The sequence below is a fragment of the Telopea speciosissima genome, chromosome 2 (genome assembly GCF_018873765.1).
Source record: "Telopea speciosissima isolate NSW1024214 ecotype Mountain lineage chromosome 2, Tspe_v1, whole genome shotgun sequence".
In the NCBI taxonomy this organism is placed as follows: Eukaryota; Viridiplantae; Streptophyta; class Magnoliopsida; order Proteales; family Proteaceae; genus Telopea; species Telopea speciosissima.
Window position 1 is genome coordinate 16,863,289 of NC_057917.1, and position 21,984 is coordinate 16,885,272.

The window sequence follows — 21,984 nt, forward strand, 5'->3', positions numbered from 1 at the left end:
GGGTTTATGCGATGAGTTTTCTTCTTATCGCTCTTTACCAACCTGCACTTGTGGTTCTGCTACCACCATCCAGGGGTATTATGGCTCCGATTTATTGATGGATTTTCTACAAGGTCTTCATGATTCATACTCTACTGTCCGCAGCCAGATCCTATTAATGGATCCGTTACCATCAGTTGCCAAGGCTTATTCCCTACTATTGCAAGAGGAATGCCAAAGATCAATCCACTCATTACCTACACCACCTATTGATCACGCTGCCATGGCTCTTGCACATTCCAAACAGCACAGTCAGCGTCCCAAACCATTTTACCACTGCGATTTTTATGGTAAAGATGGCCATTCCGAACCAAGGTGTTTCAAGAAGCATGGGTTTCCGGACAACAAGAACCCAAAGAATTACTCTAAGGGTACAAACACCAATCGCAGCAATGCTGCCCAACGAGGTTCTACCTCTAACGTGCCTTCACACTTGGCTGTGGCTGTCTCTACAGGGTCACCTATTTCGACCTTGGGGCCCACATTATCTGCTGATCAGATTCAACAGCTTCTAGCATTACTCACTGTTGGTAATTCTCATCCCCTCGAACATGTTGCAGGTAAGCTTTGTCTTAATTCTTCTTTTGGTACCATCCCGTGGATCATCGATTCTGGGGCAACCGATCACATTTGCTCAGATTTGAAACTTTTTTCTCAACTTTCGATTCCCTCCTAATGTATTACCCATCACCTTGCCTAATGGCACCCAAACACCGGTTGCTAAGATTGGTACTGTCCATTTATCATCCTCTTTAACACTTGAAAATGTCCTATACGTTCCTACTTTCAATTATAATTTGCTTTCAATTCCTAAATTCACCTCTAATACTTCTTGTGAAGTACTTATTTCCCAATTTTCTTGTACATTTCAGGCCCCACGTTCGAAGACGATTATTGCGAAGGGTAAACGACATGGAGACCTTTATTTTTTGGACATTCACAATCCTTCCGTTGCTACTGCCGATCATTCCACCTTTGACCTTTGGCGCCTAGGTCACCCTAGTTCTTCAGTTTTACCTTCTTTAAAACTTTTAGACTCTACAATTATTTTTCATAAGGATTGTTCTTGTACTGGTTGACCTTTGGCAAAACAAACCCGCTGACCATTTTCAAATAGTTCAATTTTCACTAAATCTTGTTTTGACATGATACACCTTGACGTTTGGGGACCGTATAGAACTCCAACTTTATCTGGGGCACGTTATTTTTTAACAATTGTGGATGATTTCTCTAGGACAACTTGGGTTTATCTTATGCAAACCAAAGCTGAAGTTCCCCTATTGGTTCAATCATTTTTCTCCATGGTTGCAACACAATTTGGCACTCACATTAAAATTATTCGATCCGATCAAGGGACAGAATTTTTAAACCATCCAACCTTTCAGCATTTACAATCATTGAGGGTCATCATCCACCAATACAGTTGTGTTTCCACACTCCAACAAAATGGAGTGATAGAGCGCAAGCACCGCCATCTTTTCAATGTGACTTGTGCTTTGCGCTTCCAAGCCAACTTATCAACTAAATTATGGGAGACTATATCTTAACAGCCACCTATTTGATAAACCATTTACCCACTTCTGTCTTACATGGGAAGACTCCATATGAGTTGCTTTTTGGCAAACAACCTCTTTTTTCACATCTCAGGGTTTTTGGGTGCCTATGCTTTGCTAGAAACACTTCTCCTGAACATAAGTTTGACAAACGTGCCACCCTGGGAGTTTTTATCGGTTACCCATTCGGGCAAAAGGGATATCGCATCTATAATCTCCAATTAGGGAAAATTTTAATTTCACATGATGTTATATTCCATGAAAATATCTTTCCTTTTCATAGTGTTTCATATTTCACAGACCAACCTGTGCGCCCTTTATTACCCATAGATACTGAGGATGATGAGGCTTTAGCTCCAATTGAGAACGAGCTCACTGTCCCACCTCCCGTTGCCTCCATTAGCCCACTGCCATCACCACCTCCACCACCGTCTGCTGCCCCCACCAACCCACCCAATGGCTACACCTCTACCCACCATCCATGCTCCACTAGTACCTCAGATTCCTTCAATTGTACCCACCAATACCAGATCGCAGCGCACTAGAACAAAACCCCGTTATTTCACTGATTACCAATGTTCATTTACGCACTCGCAATTACCGTCTTCGGCACCAGCCCAAGGTACTTCTCATCCAATGCATTCTTATTTACAATATCACCGTTTTTCTCCCAAACATGTTGCTTTTCTTTCCTCTTTGGTTAGTACAACTGAACCTGCTACATTTACTGAGCCAATGAAATACCCACAGTGGAGTGATGCACTGAAGGCAGAAATTCTGGCTCTCTCTGAGAATCAAATATGGTCCCTAGTACCTTTACCACCTGGCAGAAAACCCATTGGGTCGAAATGGGTATTCAAGATCAAACGGCGTTCTGATGGTTCAATTGAAAGCTGCAAAGCTCGCCTCGTGGGTAAAGGCTACAATCAAGTGAAAGGCATTGACTACACTGATACTTTTGCCCCTGTTGCAAAACTTGTGATGGTTTGCACCCTCATTGCCTTAGCGACTGTGAAAGGCTGGATCCTACATCAAATGGACGTCCACAATGCGTTCTTGCATGGGAATCTTAATGTGGATGTCTACATGACACCTCACCCGGTTATCGTCGCAAGAGGGAGATGCTTGTCTGCAAGCTTCAGAAATCCCTATATGGTTTAAAACAGGCATCTCGATAATGGTTCTCCAAGTTTTCCACGACACTCCTTAAATTCGGATTTTCCCAATCCAAGGCAGCTAATTCGTTATTTACATTGAGCCGTCACAACGAGAGTGTCTACATTGTGCTCTATGTGGACGATATCATCATCAAAGGCACAATACCACTTTGATTGACACAGTCAAAAATTTTATGTTCACCAACTTTCATGTCAAGGACCTTGGCCCTTTAAAAAATTTTTTGGGCATTGAGGTCGCTAGAGCAGCCAAAGGCATTTGTCTTTCACAGCGGAAATATGCCTTGGATATCCTTCAAGATAGTGGCTTTATTTGAACAAGGCCAGCCGACACTCCCATGGAGCTTAACTTGCGCCTCACTGATTCCAATGGCAAACTCTTATCCAACCCTGCATCTTATCGCAGGCTTGTTGGGCGATTAATAGATCGCACGGTGACACGCCCAGATATTACACACACAGTGAATATTCGAAGTCAGTTCATGCACGCTCCACTCCAGCCGCATTTGGATGCAGCACACAAACTACTTCATTTTTTAAAAGCCACCCCAAGGCAAGGGATTTTTTTCTAAGCAAATGCCGAGCTCACTGTTAGTGGGTACAGTGACTCGGATTGGGCGACTTGTCCTATAACCGCCGATCAATGATGAGCTACTACATATTTCTTGGTTCCGGCCCAATTTCTTGGAAGACCAAGAAACAAACCACTGTTTCTCGTTCTTCTACAGAGGTCGAATATAGGGCCATGGAGGTTGCAACATGTGAACTCATCTGGATATCCTATCTTCTGCATGATTTGGGCATTGATTTTAAATTACCGATTCGATTGTACTGTGACAATCAGGCCGCAATCCACATAGCCACGAATCCCGTGTTTCATGAACGCACGAAGTATATCGAGATTGATTGCCACGTTGTTCGTGATAAACTCCAACAGGGCTTCTTTAGACAGGCCAATATTCCAAGCTCCGACCAAATTGTAGACCTCTTTACAAAATCCCTTGGCAGGGAATAGTTCAAAGGTCTTATTTCCAAGTTGAGCGTTTGTGATCTACACGCTCCAACTTGAGGGAGAGTATTACCATATGAGTTTTCATACTAATCTAGTGACTAGGATAATTGATTCTATACTAATCTAGTGACTAGGATAATTGAGATAATTGATTCTCTCTTATCTATAACTTGATCTTAAGAGTTATCTTTGGGTGATTGACCCATGTAATCTCTTGTATATATTGACACCTCCATATCAATGGGAAATAACCCATTCTACTCAATTCCATATCTTTTGTGCCATTATGTTATACGGTTCTAACACAAAGTGATAGAGGATATGATCTTTGTGTTATAACATTGTTCCACTAATATACTTCCATATTTAATCTTTTTAAAAAGTAATAGTCTCTCTAAAGCTAGTGAGGATGGTCCACACAACTCGATCAGTGACTTTCCTTCAGCTATCAATATATATTTCAATCAATTCTTGGATTCAACATATTCTCTAAAGTATGATTAAGACCTAAACGACATACACTCAATCGGGAAATTGCTTTAATTGGTTCCCACTTGATTTGGGCAACTGTTACTCGATCGTACTCTTTACGGGAAACTCGATCTCACTGAAGCTTCCTTCTCACATCTTCGGACATCGATGCTAGATCTATTGCTGCATATCACAAAACACTTTCCATCCAATGAAGTGCACTTGATCCTTTTATCTATCTAAGCAAGCAAGATATTCACTCAACAAATTAATGCATGGTCGTTGTTTAACACTTATTAGGTCTAATTAATGAATGATTCACCATATTGTATGTTGGTCCTCCCTCTTCTATTCAATTCTTGGATTTCAATCAACTGCATATTCATATGATGAATTATCATTTATTCTTACCTTCATCTCCCTTAAACCAAATAATTAATATACTCAAAAAGACATTTTCTATCAGATTGGCACCATGCCCACTCCAGATGTTCCCATTTATCTATCTATCTATCTATCTATCTATCTATCTAAAGGCATATGTTCTCTATTCCAACCATTGAGTTGACAGACTTGAGACATCACATTGATCCACTACGTATGTACTCTGAGTTATGGATTCTTCCAAAATAGGATGAAGGTTCAGTGGTGAAGAAGATAAAACTCCCTGGCCTGTAGATAAGTGATGATGCTCTTATTACAAGACTCCAATTGCACATGATCGAAACCGTCCCAAATAGCCTCCAATAGTGATTGATGATATCTTATTGCCAAAGCCTCCCCAATTGCAGAATCGGTCATTGAAAACCATGGGAATGGACACAACATTAATTAAGAGGTTTCCCATGGCAGTCACGACAAATATAATGCCAAGAGGTTTCCTTATTTTTAAGAAATAAAAAAAGAGGTGTGTGAATGACACCTCGATAAGTATATTTTGAAGTTGACACTTGAGAGGACCTTTTAATTGCTTTTGTCTTATTCTCAAAATTAAAGTTTTTTTTAAAATATTCGTATAAATGGGTTTTCAAAAGTAATTTAAAAGTGACATATCATTATGTCATTGTCATGTCTTTTCAAGTATATATGTGAAGTGATACTATTATCTTGAGTCAACATTTTTTTTGTCATACTACAAGGGAAAAAAATAATGTTACAAATTATTTGACACCTTCAAGGATATGGTTATAATATTTAGTAAAAGTATAAGATAATTTGTCCAATCATAATTACAATAGTTTTCATTTAATTTCTTTTTAAAACTGACATCACTTTTCTTCCTTTTACTTCCAACCCGACCGAGCCATTAAGGTTATTCTATTTTCTTGCTAGTACGCTTCCATTTATAGAAAATGGTGGTGCATCTTTCATTTATTGCAATTTGAGAGAAGAATCAAAATATTTTGTTTAGCAAAAGTTTTTTTGAACGTTTGTGTACATACAAGGCCGTCGCTTAAACCATCGGATGGGGGTGAGAGGGGAGTATGTAATAACAAATTTGGGCAAGGGTTCTCTGAGCCGGGATACCCTACTAGCCCTCACAGGGAATCTTATTTTTTTTTATCTCTCAAAAAAAGGGGGAATTACCTAGATCTACGAGATAAGAAACTTAACTACACAATAATTAAGTAGACTTGATTTTGTTTTACACTTTGTTTGTCTAGTAAACCTAGTTGTTTTGTTATTTTCTTATCTCTAGGAAATCATCTTTAAAATATGAATAAAAAATTTCATTTTTCAAAAAATCTTTTTCAATTCTTTTTTTTAAAATAGAGAAAAAAAATATTTTATATTTTTGGTACAATAGATATATATTATACTTAAAGAGAAAAGTTCTCTTGTGAGGGAGTGTATTGCCCATGTCCAGACACATTGGAGGTGAAATGATCGCCCCACCTCTATGAAAGACAGATATCTTTTCCCCCAAGGTGCTTCTGCAAGTGCTCTCATTGGCCCCGCCCACGTGCAACCCCCCCCCCCCCTCCCCCCCCCCTTTTTACCTTAATCCAACAGTAAGACCAAAAGGCCAAAGTCGCAAGCCTACGTATGAAGTCTCAATCTTAAGCTGTTGATAAAAAATCAGAATAAAGTGGCGAAAATGCTTTCCCATGCAAGCAACTTGGAAAAAAAGGCTGCTTCTTTCGGAAAGAAAAGTGGGTAATTTTGTCTTTTTTCTAAGAAAAGCTTATAGGGGAATGATCATATTGCTCATGTTGCCTTGAATTCTTTTCAACTTTGGGTTGGAGGTGGGCCTAGAAAGTAATACACGCAACTGACATCAGTGGTGGCCACTTTGCCTCAACCCTTTTCACACTGCACAACTCTAACTTTAGTCAAACTGTAATGCTACCAAGAACACCAACCCATTGTGATTGCATTCAAGGCTCCATGACCCCAAAATTTGTAAGTTTTAAGTCTTTTTCAGATGATTGGGTTCATGGTTGTGTGCATATATACTTACATTAGTCTTCCCACAAACTAGTATTTAATCATTTTGATACTAATGCTTCAGTACTTGAACTGGGAAGAAAGGCTTTTGCACTGAAAGGAAAAAAAAAAAAATATTAGGATCTTTAAGAGATTTTCTCAACCTAAAACAGAGTATCTTGAATCCCAAGAAGGTTTGGAGAAACAGTGACACCTTTTTTTGTTGAAGTGTCTGGTCCTGTGTAATGGAAACAACTAGTTAAACAATTGGATTGGTAGTTAAAGAGATAAACCAATGGGGTTAGGCAAAAGTGATTAAGGAGAAATATATTAAACTGTACTTGTGATCTGACTTGGACCTTTATGTGTTCTATATGACTTTTTCTTAAACTTATTGATTATAATAGTTTACTACCATCTATGTAGGATCTTCATCCAGACTAGCATGTCCTCCTCATGGAGAAAGGCAACAAAGACAGAAAAGAAGGGATTCAAGCATATGATGCTTAAGTTAGTGGAAGATAGAGTCAGCTACAACTAAGGTTTTTGGTGGTCAAGTTCAGTCAACTAGGCCATATTGAAGGTATAAATCTTGAATTGCCCAGAAAGGTTTCCAAAGAAAAGTAAACAATAGGATACTCTCTACCATGAAATCAAATGAAAGTGTGCTCTGTGACTAGGCCAACTTGGTCCAAGCGTCCGATGAAATGTGGCCTCTGGCCTCTGGCCTCCCATCCGATTCGAGTGGTTTTTTACTTTAGCATAATCGTATACATGTAAAGTTTTCGGATTGATTCCACCGGTAGATGTCAGCCATATGCCCTAATGCAGAAATTGATTCTTTTTGCCGAAAGCTAGCTTGAAGTGATACCTACCCAAGAATACATCTTGGTAAACTTGCTGACAAATTATGATGTTATGATTGTTATGATTCGGGTAGAACTCATCTTTAAAAGCTAGTCATTAAGGTAAGAGCGTCCAACTACCTATATATGCTATTAGATCCATTTCTTTTGTGTGGAACTTCAGCATGTGAAGTATAGTCAATCAGATTTAGCCCTTTCTTTCAGCTGTAGCTGAGAGTTTCAAAAAGAAGTGTACAGTTAGCAGATAAAAGGCTCATGGCCTTCTCCTTAATCATGAGTGGATACTTAGCTTCAGTTTGCATTTGAAGAAGACTTAAATCTCAGTGAATGCAGTAGTGGACTCAAAAACCTAGAATTGCATATACTAGTTGCTAGCTGACAAATGTTTCCATATGTAACTCTTATTTTAAGAGGGTGACCATATTGAATTAGATTTGTATAAAGGGACAAAGGCCAAAATCCAGCCAACTCCTACACGCAATTTATACTTTAAGATAATGATCTTCTTATAAGATGTGGAAGGAGAACATACATATCAGTGCCTTAAGATATTTTCACAATTCCCCTTCAAAATCAAGCATTTAAAAAACAAAAATTAAATAATTAAACAAAAAACTCTCCACTCCCACGCCAAAAACCCGGTTTTAGGGCTTTGATACAAATAGAACCCAATTTTGGGATCTTCCATTTCAATTTCAAAGCTCAGAATTTGAAATGGATGCGCAATATAAACCCTATTTACTGAAGATCAAATACAATTAAGTACTAAAAAGTACCAAATATTCACAAAGAACCACAATAGAAACACAGAAAGAAACTCCTACTGAACATAATAACATTAGGCGCTGACTATCTGTGCTGGGAACCCGAGAGACGAAGCTATTTATCGATAAAACTGTAGTTGTAGCAACTACATCTGGAATACCATGTTGTGAGGTCCAAGATGAGATCCACGAAGAGATTCTTTATGATGATTTTGACCTTGTAGCTTAAGCCCGTAAGGTGTCATCCCATAAGCAGATGGAATGAACATGTTGCCATGTGTAGAGTTGAAATATATGCCTGCTCCATTGCTGGGTTGGTTCCAATCAAATAGTGTTTTGGGCTGTTGAGGACACAAAGTAGACTGATCCGGGGATGGATGTCTGTTTTCTGGAGAAGGTGGTCTAGTGTCTGTGATATTAACAGTTGTAATATCATGGATGCTGGATCTTCTCTTATCTTTCCCTCCTGAAAGCTGCCTTATAAAGTACTTCTGTGCGTGGCTAGCCACTTGAGTTGGGGTCCTTGAGACTACAAAATTCCGAGATATATTTCTCCAATCCCCTTTGCCATACTTTTTAAGGCCAAGGAGGAACAACCTGTATGAACCAATAATCATGTCAACTGAAAACATGAAAAACTAGAGAATTACCTAAAAGAGAACACTGACAGACAAGAATTTCAACCACAATAATAATATCATTAGCAAGTCCAATGTTAATAGGTTCATATATATCAATTTTTGTCCAAGAATCCAATGTTAATAGGTTCATATTTATCAATTTTAGTCCAAGAATTCAATGTTACAATGAATTTTAGACTGTAAGTTTAACATGAAACCACTTCCAATGAGGCCAAAAGTTCAAACTTTAGGATGGAAAGAACTTCGTTAATTTAATTCTGCTATAGAAAAATAAATTTTCCTATCACTGAAGAGTTTTTGAACCTGGCACAGAATTGAATCACTCAACACTACAGATTGAGAGGATTTAAGGTTGGGCACAGAAGGACAAAACCATTATGAACTGGAACTTACAAAAACTCTTTTAAGGGTAGAACAGAGTCACCTAACACTAACAAAGACTTCTTTCCAGATATCTTAAGTTAAACCCACCATAACCAAGGAAGTAAAACTAAAAAGAAAACAGGGTTCTAAAGAGTTGGACAAAATAGATTAATTACCTGTGCTCATCTTCTGTCCATGGGACCCCTTTCTTCCTTTCCTGATCAGGACGACCTGAAGAAGACCTCCTTCCACCAGGACCATAGCTATGTTTCAGCCCATCAAATCCACTGTTGTTCACCCAATCCAATGTAAAAGTAGAGGTTCGATAACCAGGAATAGGTATTCGACCAGCTTCTATCTCACTGACATCATCTTCCAGTTCTTTATACTGCTTCATCACATCCCATACAGTCTTCCCTGGGATCATGGCTGCAACTTTCTCCCATCTATCAGGTGTTTCCCTATCATATACCGCCAGAGCATTCTCAAACATCTTGTTCTCTTCGTGGGTCCATTCAGTGCTCTTGCTGCTCTCTTCAAACATCCAATTTGAGTCTGTATAAAAGAAATCTGGAGAAAGAATTTCCATCCCCCACTTCATCGTATCTAGTTACAGAGTATAACGATGGGATTGAGCTAAAAATTGGTGGGCAACTCCTCCTCCTAGTTTTTTCCTTTCTTCTTCAACATCCCGATCATTAAATCCAGGGAAGCCGAATTCTGCTATAGCTTTGATTTTGAAAAAAAGAAAGAAAGAAGGAACACAGAGCAGGGGAGGAAGAACCCCGAGAGGAAATGCAGAGAGGTGGAGATTTTAAGAGGAGAAGAGAAGCATTAAATCAATAGGCATTTGCAGGGAATCCGAATACCTTTTTATATAAGCATAACCTAAGGAATCTAGAAAAGGTCCACTTTAGAAATTCGATAAAAATCTTAAATCTCAAAGAAAATTAATTGAACCAGACCCAAAAAAAACAGAAAAGGTTCTTGTTGGTCACGGATAAACCCTAAGAATGCTTGTCAGATCTATAACCACTCAGACTGAAAGAAGCAGCAAGAGCAAGAGAAGAAGAAGAAGGATGAGAAGAGGGTAAAGATATATCAGGATTTCTACTGGCTCTTCCAATTTATCTATCTGAAACAAAAAAAAAGGGAATCAGAACAGAAAAATCGAGAAAAATTAACTAATAAAAAGAAGGAAAGAAAATGAAAACCCAGATACCAAAAACACAAGGGCAAATCTTAAAAGCCGAATAAACTTAAATCCCAAGTGAGATAACTGTAGAAAACAAAGAGAATCTGACGAATCCAAAGCAGGTGGAGGAGGAAAAAGAAAGGCGGGAAAGATCTGATATTTTCCTTCTTTCTTCTTCCTTGAAGCCCGAGCAAAAAAAGAGAAGGCAAAAAAAGCAAATTAATTAACCGCGAAGTAATGAATCTAAATTTCAAGAACTCTCACTTCCAATGAAAACCCAGAGATAGGCAGACAAAGAAAGAGAGAGCATAGAAAGAGACCAACAATCACAAATCACAAAGAGGGAAAGGAGAGGTGAGAAATAGTATAGAAATGGAGAGGTCAAAGGTGGTGTGTTGTGATTGGTGGGTATGGTGGTTTGTGGCACTGCAGAGCTCATCAGGAAAGCTTCCCTCTTTATGTTTAAAAAGAAAGTAGAGAGAGAATTCTTGAACAAGCGGTGTAGCATGGTTTAAGTTCACGGTATAGGATTCAGGATCGGTGACCCGGACAACCCTGATATGGGATCGGCCACCTGAATCAATACGGGATAAAAGTCATAAAACCCATAATCAGGGATGAATTGGGTCATTAGTGATTCTTATCTTATCGTGAATCAGTGCTCAAAAACCTTAGAATCGATCCTCAAATCCAAAATGGGTCATTAGTGATTCTGATCAGATCCTAAATAGGTGTTCAAAAACCCTAGATTGATCCGTAAATCCAAAAACCAAAGAATTTCTAGGGTTTTTGGTGTGAATCCACTATATCGAATCCGATGAAAATTGAGGTCATACGAATCAGCCGATTCAACTATCCGATTCCCAATTCCCGATTCTTAGAACCTTGATCGGTATAGATTGGTGGATGTTCCCAATGAGATATCTAAAATTATAGGTGTAGGGGAAACGCAAGCAGTGAGATGTGATAAAACGATATCGTACAAAGAGGGTAATAAGGTCATTTCAAATAAAAACAAAAGAAAGAGACACGTAGATGCAGTGTACCCAGCTGCAAAACAGAAGGAAGAAAATGGGGAAAAAAAAACAGAGGTGTGGGTGTTACGAAGAGCACGTGCTCCGAACAATGCCTATTTTTGTACGGAATCTCCGCCGTCGATTTCCTGACAATAAGATCGGCCTTTTCTGGTGTAACTCTGCAGCAGGGATTGAGAACTGGTACTATGGTACACGATCAGGGAAGATAAGGTCTTTCATATTGAAGTATATTACACGTGTGATACAGGGCATCATTTCTCATTGAATCTAACCGCTGACAAGGCAAATGATGTCCATTCAAGACAGTTGCTCATTATTGACAATTTTCTCTTTTCAAAAGAATTTTTTAATGATATAAAAGAAATAATAATTCAATAACACACTCTTCCAATTTTGCCCATGGTTATAAAATACATTGTTTAACACTTTAACATGAGGCAATGGGATTAAAATCCTCTCCAATACCCTACAAAAGTTTAGTGGAGTCTGGGGCTGAGATTGAGAGCTCGACACATGGAAGATGCTAAATTCAATGGTGTCAAGTTCGATTTATTCTTTTTATTTTTATTCTTGAACTTGACACCGTTAGGTTTAACATCTTTCGTGTGTCGAGCTCTCAGCTCCGAATTGCATCGCATTGCACTTTTATGGAATTGAAGAAGAATTTTTTAAAGGTTATACACATCAAAGACCGATGGATTACGATTAATTTTTTTTTTTTTTTGTAACAACAAAAAGGGCAGGGAAATTGATAAAATATATATAATTGGACAAGTGTTATGTGTCTAGTAGAGCTAGATCTAGCGTATGGGAGTTAGATTGGGTCATCCTAATATGAATAGATTAAATGATTTGATTTAACACGTTCTATCAATTATAGAGTTTTTGACGTATCCATTAAGTACCTAATATTTAGTATCAAAGTTGGACATCATTTCACAGATACAAGTCACGAAAATTGTTATTTAAGATTAGCTTTCACTCTAAATATTTATTTCACGAGAGACGTTATGATAAATTCATGCACTTTTATGTTTGGGTGTTGAACCATGCAATCAGTCTGTGTTTTTTCTCCCTTCATAATATTAATTATACGATTAAAATTTTATTTATTTTTTATTATTTTATTGATTAAAAAAAAGTATGATGAAACATGATTCACCGCCAATTCCAAAGAGAGTTTAAAATCCATTCAAATTCAAATTCCAATTACTAAAAAGTATATAGGGAACCGACCACCCGATGAGTAAGGAGGGACCCAATGGAGGAGATGCTTCCAATTTTCATTCCAAACAAAAGGGTCAAAGACAAAAAGATGAGAATGACTGATGAATGGTTCCTGACCATCTGATTGACTGACCATTTCAATTATTCAATTATTTTTTTTATAATAATAATTGTTGGTTCATGCTGTGGCACTTTGGTTTCAATTCTCAGAGTCTGGAATGGCCGACCACTTCCAAAGACCCAAACAGCCCAAAAAAATCGTGACAGATATCCCAATTATTATTTACATATGTAAAAATATATATAAATTGTGGGGGGGGTAGGGCCCATGTTAGGGGATTGGTGATCCACTAATCCAAACACAAGTGGAATAAGTGAGTGGCATAGAATGCCAAACTGGCCGTCCGCGTTTTGTCTGGTAAGTGTTTTGATGAGATCATTTCGTCATATGGGGGGTGTAGTGTAGTGTGTAGTGTCTTCTTCTTCTGTGGTTTGAGTTCAATTCAAAGATTATTACTACAATACTACTGCATATCACATATTATCAATACTCTCTCTCTCACTCTTGGGGTTTCCCTCTGATGTGACCAACTGTTCCACTATTATTTTGTCCGCACGTATTAAAGTAAATAATTTTGAGGAGCGCGTGTTATCACTTTAACGACATAAAAAAATTCTATACGTATGAAGCGTGTGGTAACACGCGTTTTAACAGTGGGCCCTTTTGGCCATCATCATGCACATGCTATCAGTTACGCTTTTATGTGGATTCAGTCATGTCATACTCTTCTACCAGAACAGAAAAAAAAAAAAAAAAAAAAAAGAAGATCAATTCACACTCCGTTGCTATGGTAGTAGATTTTTTTGGACTTTAAATAAGGAGTTCAAGCAGTTTGATTTTGGTTTTCGATTGGTTTAAGTTTAATTCAAAAATATAATAGATATACATTGAAATTGAATAATTTTCAAAAATCAAAATCAAATTGATTCGGTTTTTTTATTTTATTTTATTTAATTCGATGTCATTGGTTTTTAGTCGCTGCAAATTCAATTTAAGTGGAATAACATACTAAAACAAATAAAGTTAAAGAAGAAAAATTACACTTTCATGAAGATACAATATTCAGCAATTCGTATCGATATTGTTAGCCATCGATCTTGATATTTGGCCGATCCTGTATCGATAGAACAATACAAACCTAAACTAAAACTGTCGAAATACACTATTTTCTTTTAGGGAGAATCAACAACAAGACCAGTATTTGTTCATTCGAATTGAGATCCTCTACTTCTGCCTACCCGATACTATCGCGTGCGCCCCAAAAATAGTAGGATGGTGAAATGACCGCCTTATCCCTACCTGAGCGCCTTGCCAGAGCAAGGGGTAAGAGGGTCTTTACCGCCTTACTGTGTGTAGGGCGCATGACAGTACCAGACAGGTGAAAGTAGAGGATCCAGATGCTTGTTCATTCTATGGTTTTGATTCAGTCAAAATCGTCTACTCAACCTAAACACTAGAAATTCAATACAAATCAACTGATTCAAATTGACCAGAATTAGAATCAGATCCAATTGATTTCAACTGGTTTGATTGGAAATCGAATCGCCAATTGCATTCCTTAAACCATGACAGATCCCATAAATGAAGAGATCAGTGGAATGGGTGTCAACTCTAAACCAAACCAGTAAAATCAATTCAAAATGACAGAAAATCCCAAACCCATATGGAATCGGAATTGGCTGAAAATTGAACCGCATTGGATCGACAATAAAAACTACACCAAACATGGAAAATCAGACTGAAATCTAACCCAATCCGATATTAAAATATACCAACCTAAAAACCATTAAAAAAAAGTGTTTTCCCCTATAATATATGGCAAATTTAACCTAAAACTGGACTAAACCCGATATCAAAATGATAAACTCGATAAAAGAAAATCAAAATAAACTAAACCCAAATCGTATTGAAACAAAAAAAGAATAAAATTGTACGTTCTCTTATTGATTTGATTTCAGATTCACCCATTCTCATCCCAAATCGATTCAATCCAACTGAAATCCGATCGAACGCACTGATTAATGCCCTTACAGTAATTTTAAAATTTTCAGTTTATCAAAATATAATTTTAGACCCAAAACTCTCCTCAATAATGAAGACAGTGAAGAGAGTTCCTAACAAATCAGACTCATGAATTTATGTCCGTAAGGGCAAAACCAAGCGGCAAGAGCAAAGCAAAGCAAACCATTTTTTATAGCCTAAGGTTGCCCAGTGCTAATGCGCTATTATTTTGAAGGGATAAGGATTTGCCGGTTCGGCCGGTGCAGTGGGCCTCCACCTACCCACCCACCCTACCCTATACTTCAAAGCCAAAGAAAGCTCCAAAAAAGGGGAACGAAAACTGCTGCCGCTATTTTCTACCAATGAGAGAGCGAGTGATTTTCACTGTCCTGTGAGAAGAAGTAATGGTAGTTTGGTATTGTTGCTTTCTATTTTGTTTGCGTCACTTGTTGTTCTTTATCGTGGCAGAAGTCGACAAAATCAATGGGTCCACCTCGATTTTCGTAATTGCATTTATTGACACAACATGGCCTCCCCCCATTAAATCAGTTTCCCAATTCCAACTACGATTCTACTGTTCAAGTACGTGTATTTTACCAAAAAGAAAAGACCAAGTACGTGTATGGGCCAGGATATGGGTAGGTAAGTGGGTCAGCGGGTTTGATCTGTTAAAAGAAAATTACTTTCTAAAAGAATTGTTTTTTTTTTTTCTTTGGGATAATTTCTTAGATCCATTAGATAATAATTGAAATTACAAAATAAGTAGGTGTAAGATTTGTTTTACACCCACTAGAATTTTTTTTAAAAAGATTTATTTAATCCTCATATGAGTTAAAAAAAAATAAGAGAATTGCCTAAAATACCCCTAATATCTTTCTTTTTTTCTTCTTCTTCATGTGCTTTTGTATCTCTTCCTTCTTTAACATAGGAAAACCTTTGTAACCACTCGTTCCTCTTTCCTCCTTCCTCCCTCTCTCTTTCCCTGCAACGCTACCCCACGCTCCTCCTTGAAAACAAGCCCTATGGCACTGCCGCCATCCATCCCTACCTTGCTCTCCCACTTTTCCCCCCAACCCGCCCCACCATGCTCCCATTAATAAATCGTTCAATAAAATGGAAAATAAAACATAGAATAAATTAAAACACTACAAACAATCTCTCTGTCTTCCGCCATTATATTTTGCGATTTTGGTTATAGAAGAAGAGAGACTCTCTCACCGTTTGGATTCTATTTACAATAAAATAAATTGCAACATTTTGCTTTATGGGAAATGGGTGTTAAAAATTTGTTAGGTTGTGGAATATGGTTTGTGGAAATCGGTTTGAAGTTAAACACTAAGCTTTCTATTTGAGATTAATAAAGTTTTGGTTTTCCACCTGTTACACCATAATTTCTACTTCAAATCATGACCGTACACGTGGGCTCATAAAGAAATAAGACTTGGAAAGCACGTTTGGAAAATTCCACGTGCCCCACAGTTATAAAACTAACTCCCATCATGGGCGTTAGAGACCCGTTCATGGAAACTCCCACGTGGACCAGGAATCCCAGAATTAAAGGGGGGACCACATCAAGAATGGAAGTACTGAAAAACCGTGCTGCGAAGGAAGACCACTACTAACGAAGAATGGGCTATTGCGGATCCCCACCATCTATATAAATACAGAGCCAGTCCCTCATGTAAAGGGATCAGATTGTATTCAACATTCAATAAAGAGAAGATATTACTTCAATGCCGTTCCTCTGTTTTTTCTCGATCATTCTCCATCTGTTTCAATTTTCTTTATCTGCTTAAGAATTGTGTTTGCAGCAAGGATTCTCTCCGGCAAAAATTCGTGTACAACATTTGGCGCTGTATGTGGGAACGGGAACAAAAACCTGCGAAGATTCCACCATGACCAACACAAGAAATCAGGCAAGGATCACTCGATCCACCGCTGACGTTGCTCCTGCCTCTATCCCTCCCCCGCTACCTCTTGCCGCTGGTCTGGGAGGAGCCCAACCGGCAATTTCCCAACAAGAAGGTCAAGATCACATCCCAGGAGATCCGGAGCCGTCGCATTTGGCACAATCTCAGCCAAGACTCCCAGGAGATCCACCGCGTTACATGACGGTGGAGCAGTTCAACGCGATGCAGACTCGCTGGGATGATAAGATCGAGCAAATGTTGGAAATGCAATGCGGTCTTCTACAGGGGATTCCTGTACCCCCACCCCCATTATCGAATAGAGAAAGATCTCGTTCACCAGAGCACAGTGAGAACCACAGCAATGCAAATAATACTCGACGAAGGAACAAGGAGGTCCCAGGAACCGCCAAGAATCAAGATTCACATATGACAAAGTTTGAGCAAGCTCTAAACAACAAGGTCTTGGAACTCCAAGATCAGCTACAAGAAGTCATAAAAGGAAAGAACCAGGCCTCAATCCACAACTTTCATTTTACTACAGATTTGGCATTTACAGATGAGGTACGGTTCGAACCCCTCCCAAAAGGGTTCAAGATGCCAACTATAGAACAATACGCCGACACCACGGACCCAGAGGATCACCTGAAAACTTTCAAGTCTCTCCTGTTCTTTCAAGGCGCTTCAGATGCTCTAATGTGCAGAGCCTTCCCCGCCACTCTGAAGGGGGCAGCGCGCCCATGGTTTTCTTGTCTCCCTCCATGATCTCTCTCTCATTTCACAGCCCTGGGCCGGGCCTTCTTTGCTCAATTCGTGAGCAGCAGGGTACACAAGAAGACAACCGCCAATCTTTTGGCTATAAAGCAGCAGCCTGAAGAATCCATTAGAAGTTTTCTTACAAGATTTAATAAAGAAGCCCTGCAGGTGCAAAACCTAGATCCAATGGTGAAGTTTTAAGCTCTGCGAAGCGGAATCCGAGATGTCGAGTTGAAAAAATCATTAATCATGAACGAACCAGGAGACATGTATGAATTGTTCTCAAGGTGTGAAAAGTGTATCAACTTGGCTGAAGTTCTAGCGGCAGAGAGAGAAGATAAAACCGAGAAGAAAGCTCAGGGGAAGAAGGAAGAAACCCCTCGAGAGGCCGGCTCGAAACGCAACCGAGATGATGTGAATGGCAAGAAAAGGAAAGATGATAGGAAAGCTTGGGTTCCCCGAGCTGTAGATGAGCAATCCGTGCCGAGTTACACTGCCCTGACACACACCCGGGCACATATATTGAACGAGGTCAAAGATCAAGTGACACTATGGTGGCTAGCCAAAATGGTCAAGCCAGTGCACAAGCGCAACAAAAATAAGTACTGCCGTTTTCACCAAGACCATGGCCATGATACCGAGGAGTGCAGACAGTTAAAGGACGAGATAGAAGCGCTCATCTAGAAAGGGCGTCTCAGCCGATTCGTCAAGAAAGAGGCGAATGATCAAAGGACGGATTACCAAGCTCGAGAACCCGAGGGAAGGCGAAGGTCACCCCTTAAAGCTAATAAAGAAGAACTCCCCTAAGGTAAACCCCATACTGAGAATGCATCATTGAGAGAGACCACAACCATATTTGGTGGGCCTTCTATGGGGGGAGAAACCTCAAACTCTTGAAAGCAACATGCACGGAATGTGCTCCAAACCGAGACTATGGTCAAAAAGAGGAACTAGTTGTCCAATAACCTTCTCTGATGAAGACCTGGCTGATATACAGAAGCCCCGTGACGATGCCCTGGTGATCAAGATGGTAATCGCTAACTGCACGGTAGGGAGGATCTTGGTGGGCAACGGGAGTTCAGCCGACATCCTGTACTATGATGCGTTTGAAAAGATGCTCTTAAAATCAAAGCTGCTGAAAAGGGTGGAGTCTCCTCTGTACGGGTTCAATGGAGCCCATGTACGGGTTGAAGGATCAATTGAGTTATTGGTCATGGTGGGGACAAAACCTAAGCTTTCTACTGTGATGTTGAATTTTCTGGTGGTAAAGGTGAATTCCGCACACAACGGGACATTGGGGCGCCCTGGTCTCAATGCACTACAGGCAGTGGTTTTCACTCCCCATTTAGTCATGAAGTTCCCAACCGATCACGAGATTGGGGAATGTCGAGGAAGTCAAGTGACGGCCCGCCGTTGCTATGAAGGATATCTGAGGGCCAGGGGGAAGGAGCCGCAAACTAACCTAATCCATTTGGATGATAACCGAGATATCAGAGAACAAGAAAGGAGTGAACCTGCTGAGGACCTAGCTCCCATGGAGATAGTTGAAAGGGATACCACGTGCGTTGTCCAGATAGGCGCAAGCCTGACTAGAGAAAGAAAAGCCAACCTCATAAACTTCCTGAGAACTAACACAGATGTATTCGCCTGGTCTACTGCCGATATGCCGGGGATAGACAGAAAGATAGCTGAACACATGCTTAGCGTCTCTCCCAATGCCAAACCAGTGTTCCAGAAGAAGAGAACCTTTGCACCGGAACGACAAGAAAAAGTAATTGAAGAAGTAACCAAGTTACTTGATGCAGGCTTTATCGAGGAAGTCATCTACCCAGAATGGCTCTCTAATGTTGTAATGGTCCACAAGTCCAATGGCAAATGGTGAATGTGTATTGATTTTACTGATTTGAATAAAGCTTGTCATAAAGACTACTATCCTTTGCCTCATATTGATTTATTGATAGACGCCACAGCAGGCCATGAAATGCTTTCTTTCATGGATGCCTATTCTGGATATAATCAGATCAAGATGTATGAGCTTGATATATTGAAAACTTCATTTATCGCAGGCAGAGATACATATTGTTACATCTGCATGCCCTTGGATTGAAGAATACTGGAGCATCCTACCAACGCTTGGTAAATTACCTTTTCAGGCACCAAATAGGCCGGAACGTGGAAGTCTACGTAGATGATATGTTGGTCAAGAGTCTAAAAGCACAAGATCATATTACAGATCTGAGTGAGGCATTTCAAGTCCTAAGAGAAAGCAAGATGAGGTTAAATCCAGCCAAGTGCACTTTTGGAGTTACATCCGAAAAGTTCCTCGGTTTCATGGTCTCAAGAAGAGGAATTGAAGCCAATCCAGCCAAGATTAAGGCTATAACTGAGATGCATCCGCCTGGAAGAGTCAAAGAACTGCAAGAGCTTACAGGGAGAATAGCGGCGCTTAGGAGGTTCATCTCGACCTCGGGGGATCGCTGCTTGCCCTTCTTTAAGGCTCTCAAGAATTGAGTAAAAGAACGAGAAACCATAGGAGTCAAGCTCACCTTCCAATGGACCGAAGAATGCCAGACCACCTTTACTGAGCTAAAGAAGTATCTGGCGCATCTGCCACTTTTGGCTAAGCCTGAACCAGGGGATATATTGCAGTTATATCTGGCTATCTTTGCTGTTGCCAGATAGAGGCTGATATTGATTCTTGATCAATCCTATATCGGTAGATCGGTACAGATCAAGGGTAAAAAAGTAAAAGAAATCCAATTTTTTTTTTTGAAGAAAAACAAGGATAAATTTGTCCAATTTAGATCGATATGAGATGATTTGGATCAGTATCAGAACAAAATCGATTGAGACTGATACCGTATCCGACTCTACTCCTCCCTGACAACCTCTTGATAGTCTCTCTCTCCTCTACGCCTATTAACAAAATCCATCGATGCCCACCCATTGATATGGCGTGGGAAACCCTCTCCCTCCAACATCATTAATTACACAATGGAAAGTACTCACTTTCTCTCTCATCTTCACATGAAATGATCTCGCTGCCCTCCTATGTATAATACCATTTTATCGCATCTCATTAATGCACTCCTCACATACCATACGACTTACATAGAAAACCCTCTCACCCATGCACAATTTACAAATCACTTCACTTGTCGTGTCACGTGCGTGGATAATGAATATTTAATAGCAATCTTAATTTTTTTTAATTCATTTTATTTTATATTTAAAGGAAAATGAAAGTTCTTTACTATACCTAAGAGATGATAGTCTTCAGTCTAGGATATGCAATTAAGGTTGTTAATTAGGATTAAAAATTCTGATTAAGGTTCACCACGTGTAAACCAACATTGTAATCTTATGGCTTTTTGGTACATAAGTGTTATTAGTGCATACAATACACGGCTACACGCATTACCTACTTATTTATTGGTGGAATTTTTAATTTTCTAATTTAATATTGTGTTTAGGACTCAAAAGAAAGGGCTTCTGAATTTGGTGCTTTTTGTCGGGCACACCCAAGCTCTGCCATCTTTTCTTTCCAAGCGAATTGCACTTCCATCTATTTATTTCAACATATAAACTATTTTTCAAAGGAAAATCATTTTAAATTCTTATTTTTCTGATGGATGTTAGAGAGCTTTGTTATCTTATTTAATCCCCATTAATTTAAATTATTCCTAAAGTTTAATTTAATTTTCTCTTCGTCTTCTTTAGTAAAAGACCATTGGCCATTAACCATTAAACGCCCTTCTAGGTGGAGCTAATTGATATATATATATATATATATATATATATATATATATATATATATATATATATATATATATATATATATATATGTGGAGATGACAGTGACTTACGTATTAAAAAAATTAGGGTTGACACTTGGCAATGGAAAATGGATTATATAATGTAAATATTCTTTTCCTTGCTAATTTTAAATCCATCTTAACTCTTCGGACGTCAGAAGGTCCAGAGCCAAAAATGGCCATTCAAATTTTGTTTGGTAAGAAAAAAATTATTCTAAAAGAAGGCATGATGAGCTCAAGGCTTTCCGATTACAAAGGTCAACATTGACCAAAATCTAAAGACTTGGCCTTCCGAGTTAGGGAATATGCAACACCATTCACTTCCTTAGAAATGCAAAGGAAAGAACAATTTTGAAAATTTTAAATCAACACCTTAATATCAACCACAAAACCTGCAATGTAACACAAGACGGTGATCATGAGAGCAACATGCAACAAGTCATTTGCATGAAGTCGCAGAGATTTTTTTTTATCATGATTTTAGGAATTGGGATCTGATCAGCGGAATCAGTTGTCTGAATTGAATTAGCACTTCTCAGATCAGGCTATGCCTCTCTAGTTGAGCTGGACTGGGATCCTGATCCTAATTATCACCAATTAGAATCCACGGGATCTGGAGCTAACAATCTAATTCATCTAATCGGCCGGATCAACAGATTTGAGTAAGTTAATAC

The 21,984-nt window shown here is 39.0% G+C and overlaps 1 protein-coding gene across 1 annotated transcript; it reads right to left on the reverse strand.

The window, feature by feature from the left end:
- Positions 1 to 8,251: 8,251 nt before the first annotated feature.
- Positions 8,252 to 10,363, reverse strand: LOC122652925 (transcription factor DIVARICATA-like). The gene is made up of 2 exons (XM_043846811.1): positions 9,488 to 10,363; positions 8,252 to 8,904 (listed from the first exon to the last, which is right to left on the reverse strand). The coding sequence occupies exons 1-2, from the start codon at positions 9,910 to 9,912 to the stop codon at positions 8,454 to 8,456; spliced, it is 876 nt and encodes a 291-aa protein (XP_043702746.1). The 5' UTR covers positions 9,913 to 10,363; the 3' UTR covers positions 8,252 to 8,453.
- Positions 10,364 to 21,984: the final 11,621 nt, after the last annotated feature.

Bases quoted from the DNA above. Each gene is read 5' to 3' on its own strand.
- LOC122652925 (XM_043846811.1), bottom strand. From the start codon at position 9,912: ATGAAGTGGGGGATGGAAATTCTTTCTCCAGATTTCTTTTATACAGAC. The intron at 8,905-9,487 runs GTAATTAATCTA...TGGTTCATACAG, and splicing joins TGGACAGAAGATGAGCACAG to GTTGTTCCTCCTTGGCCTTA.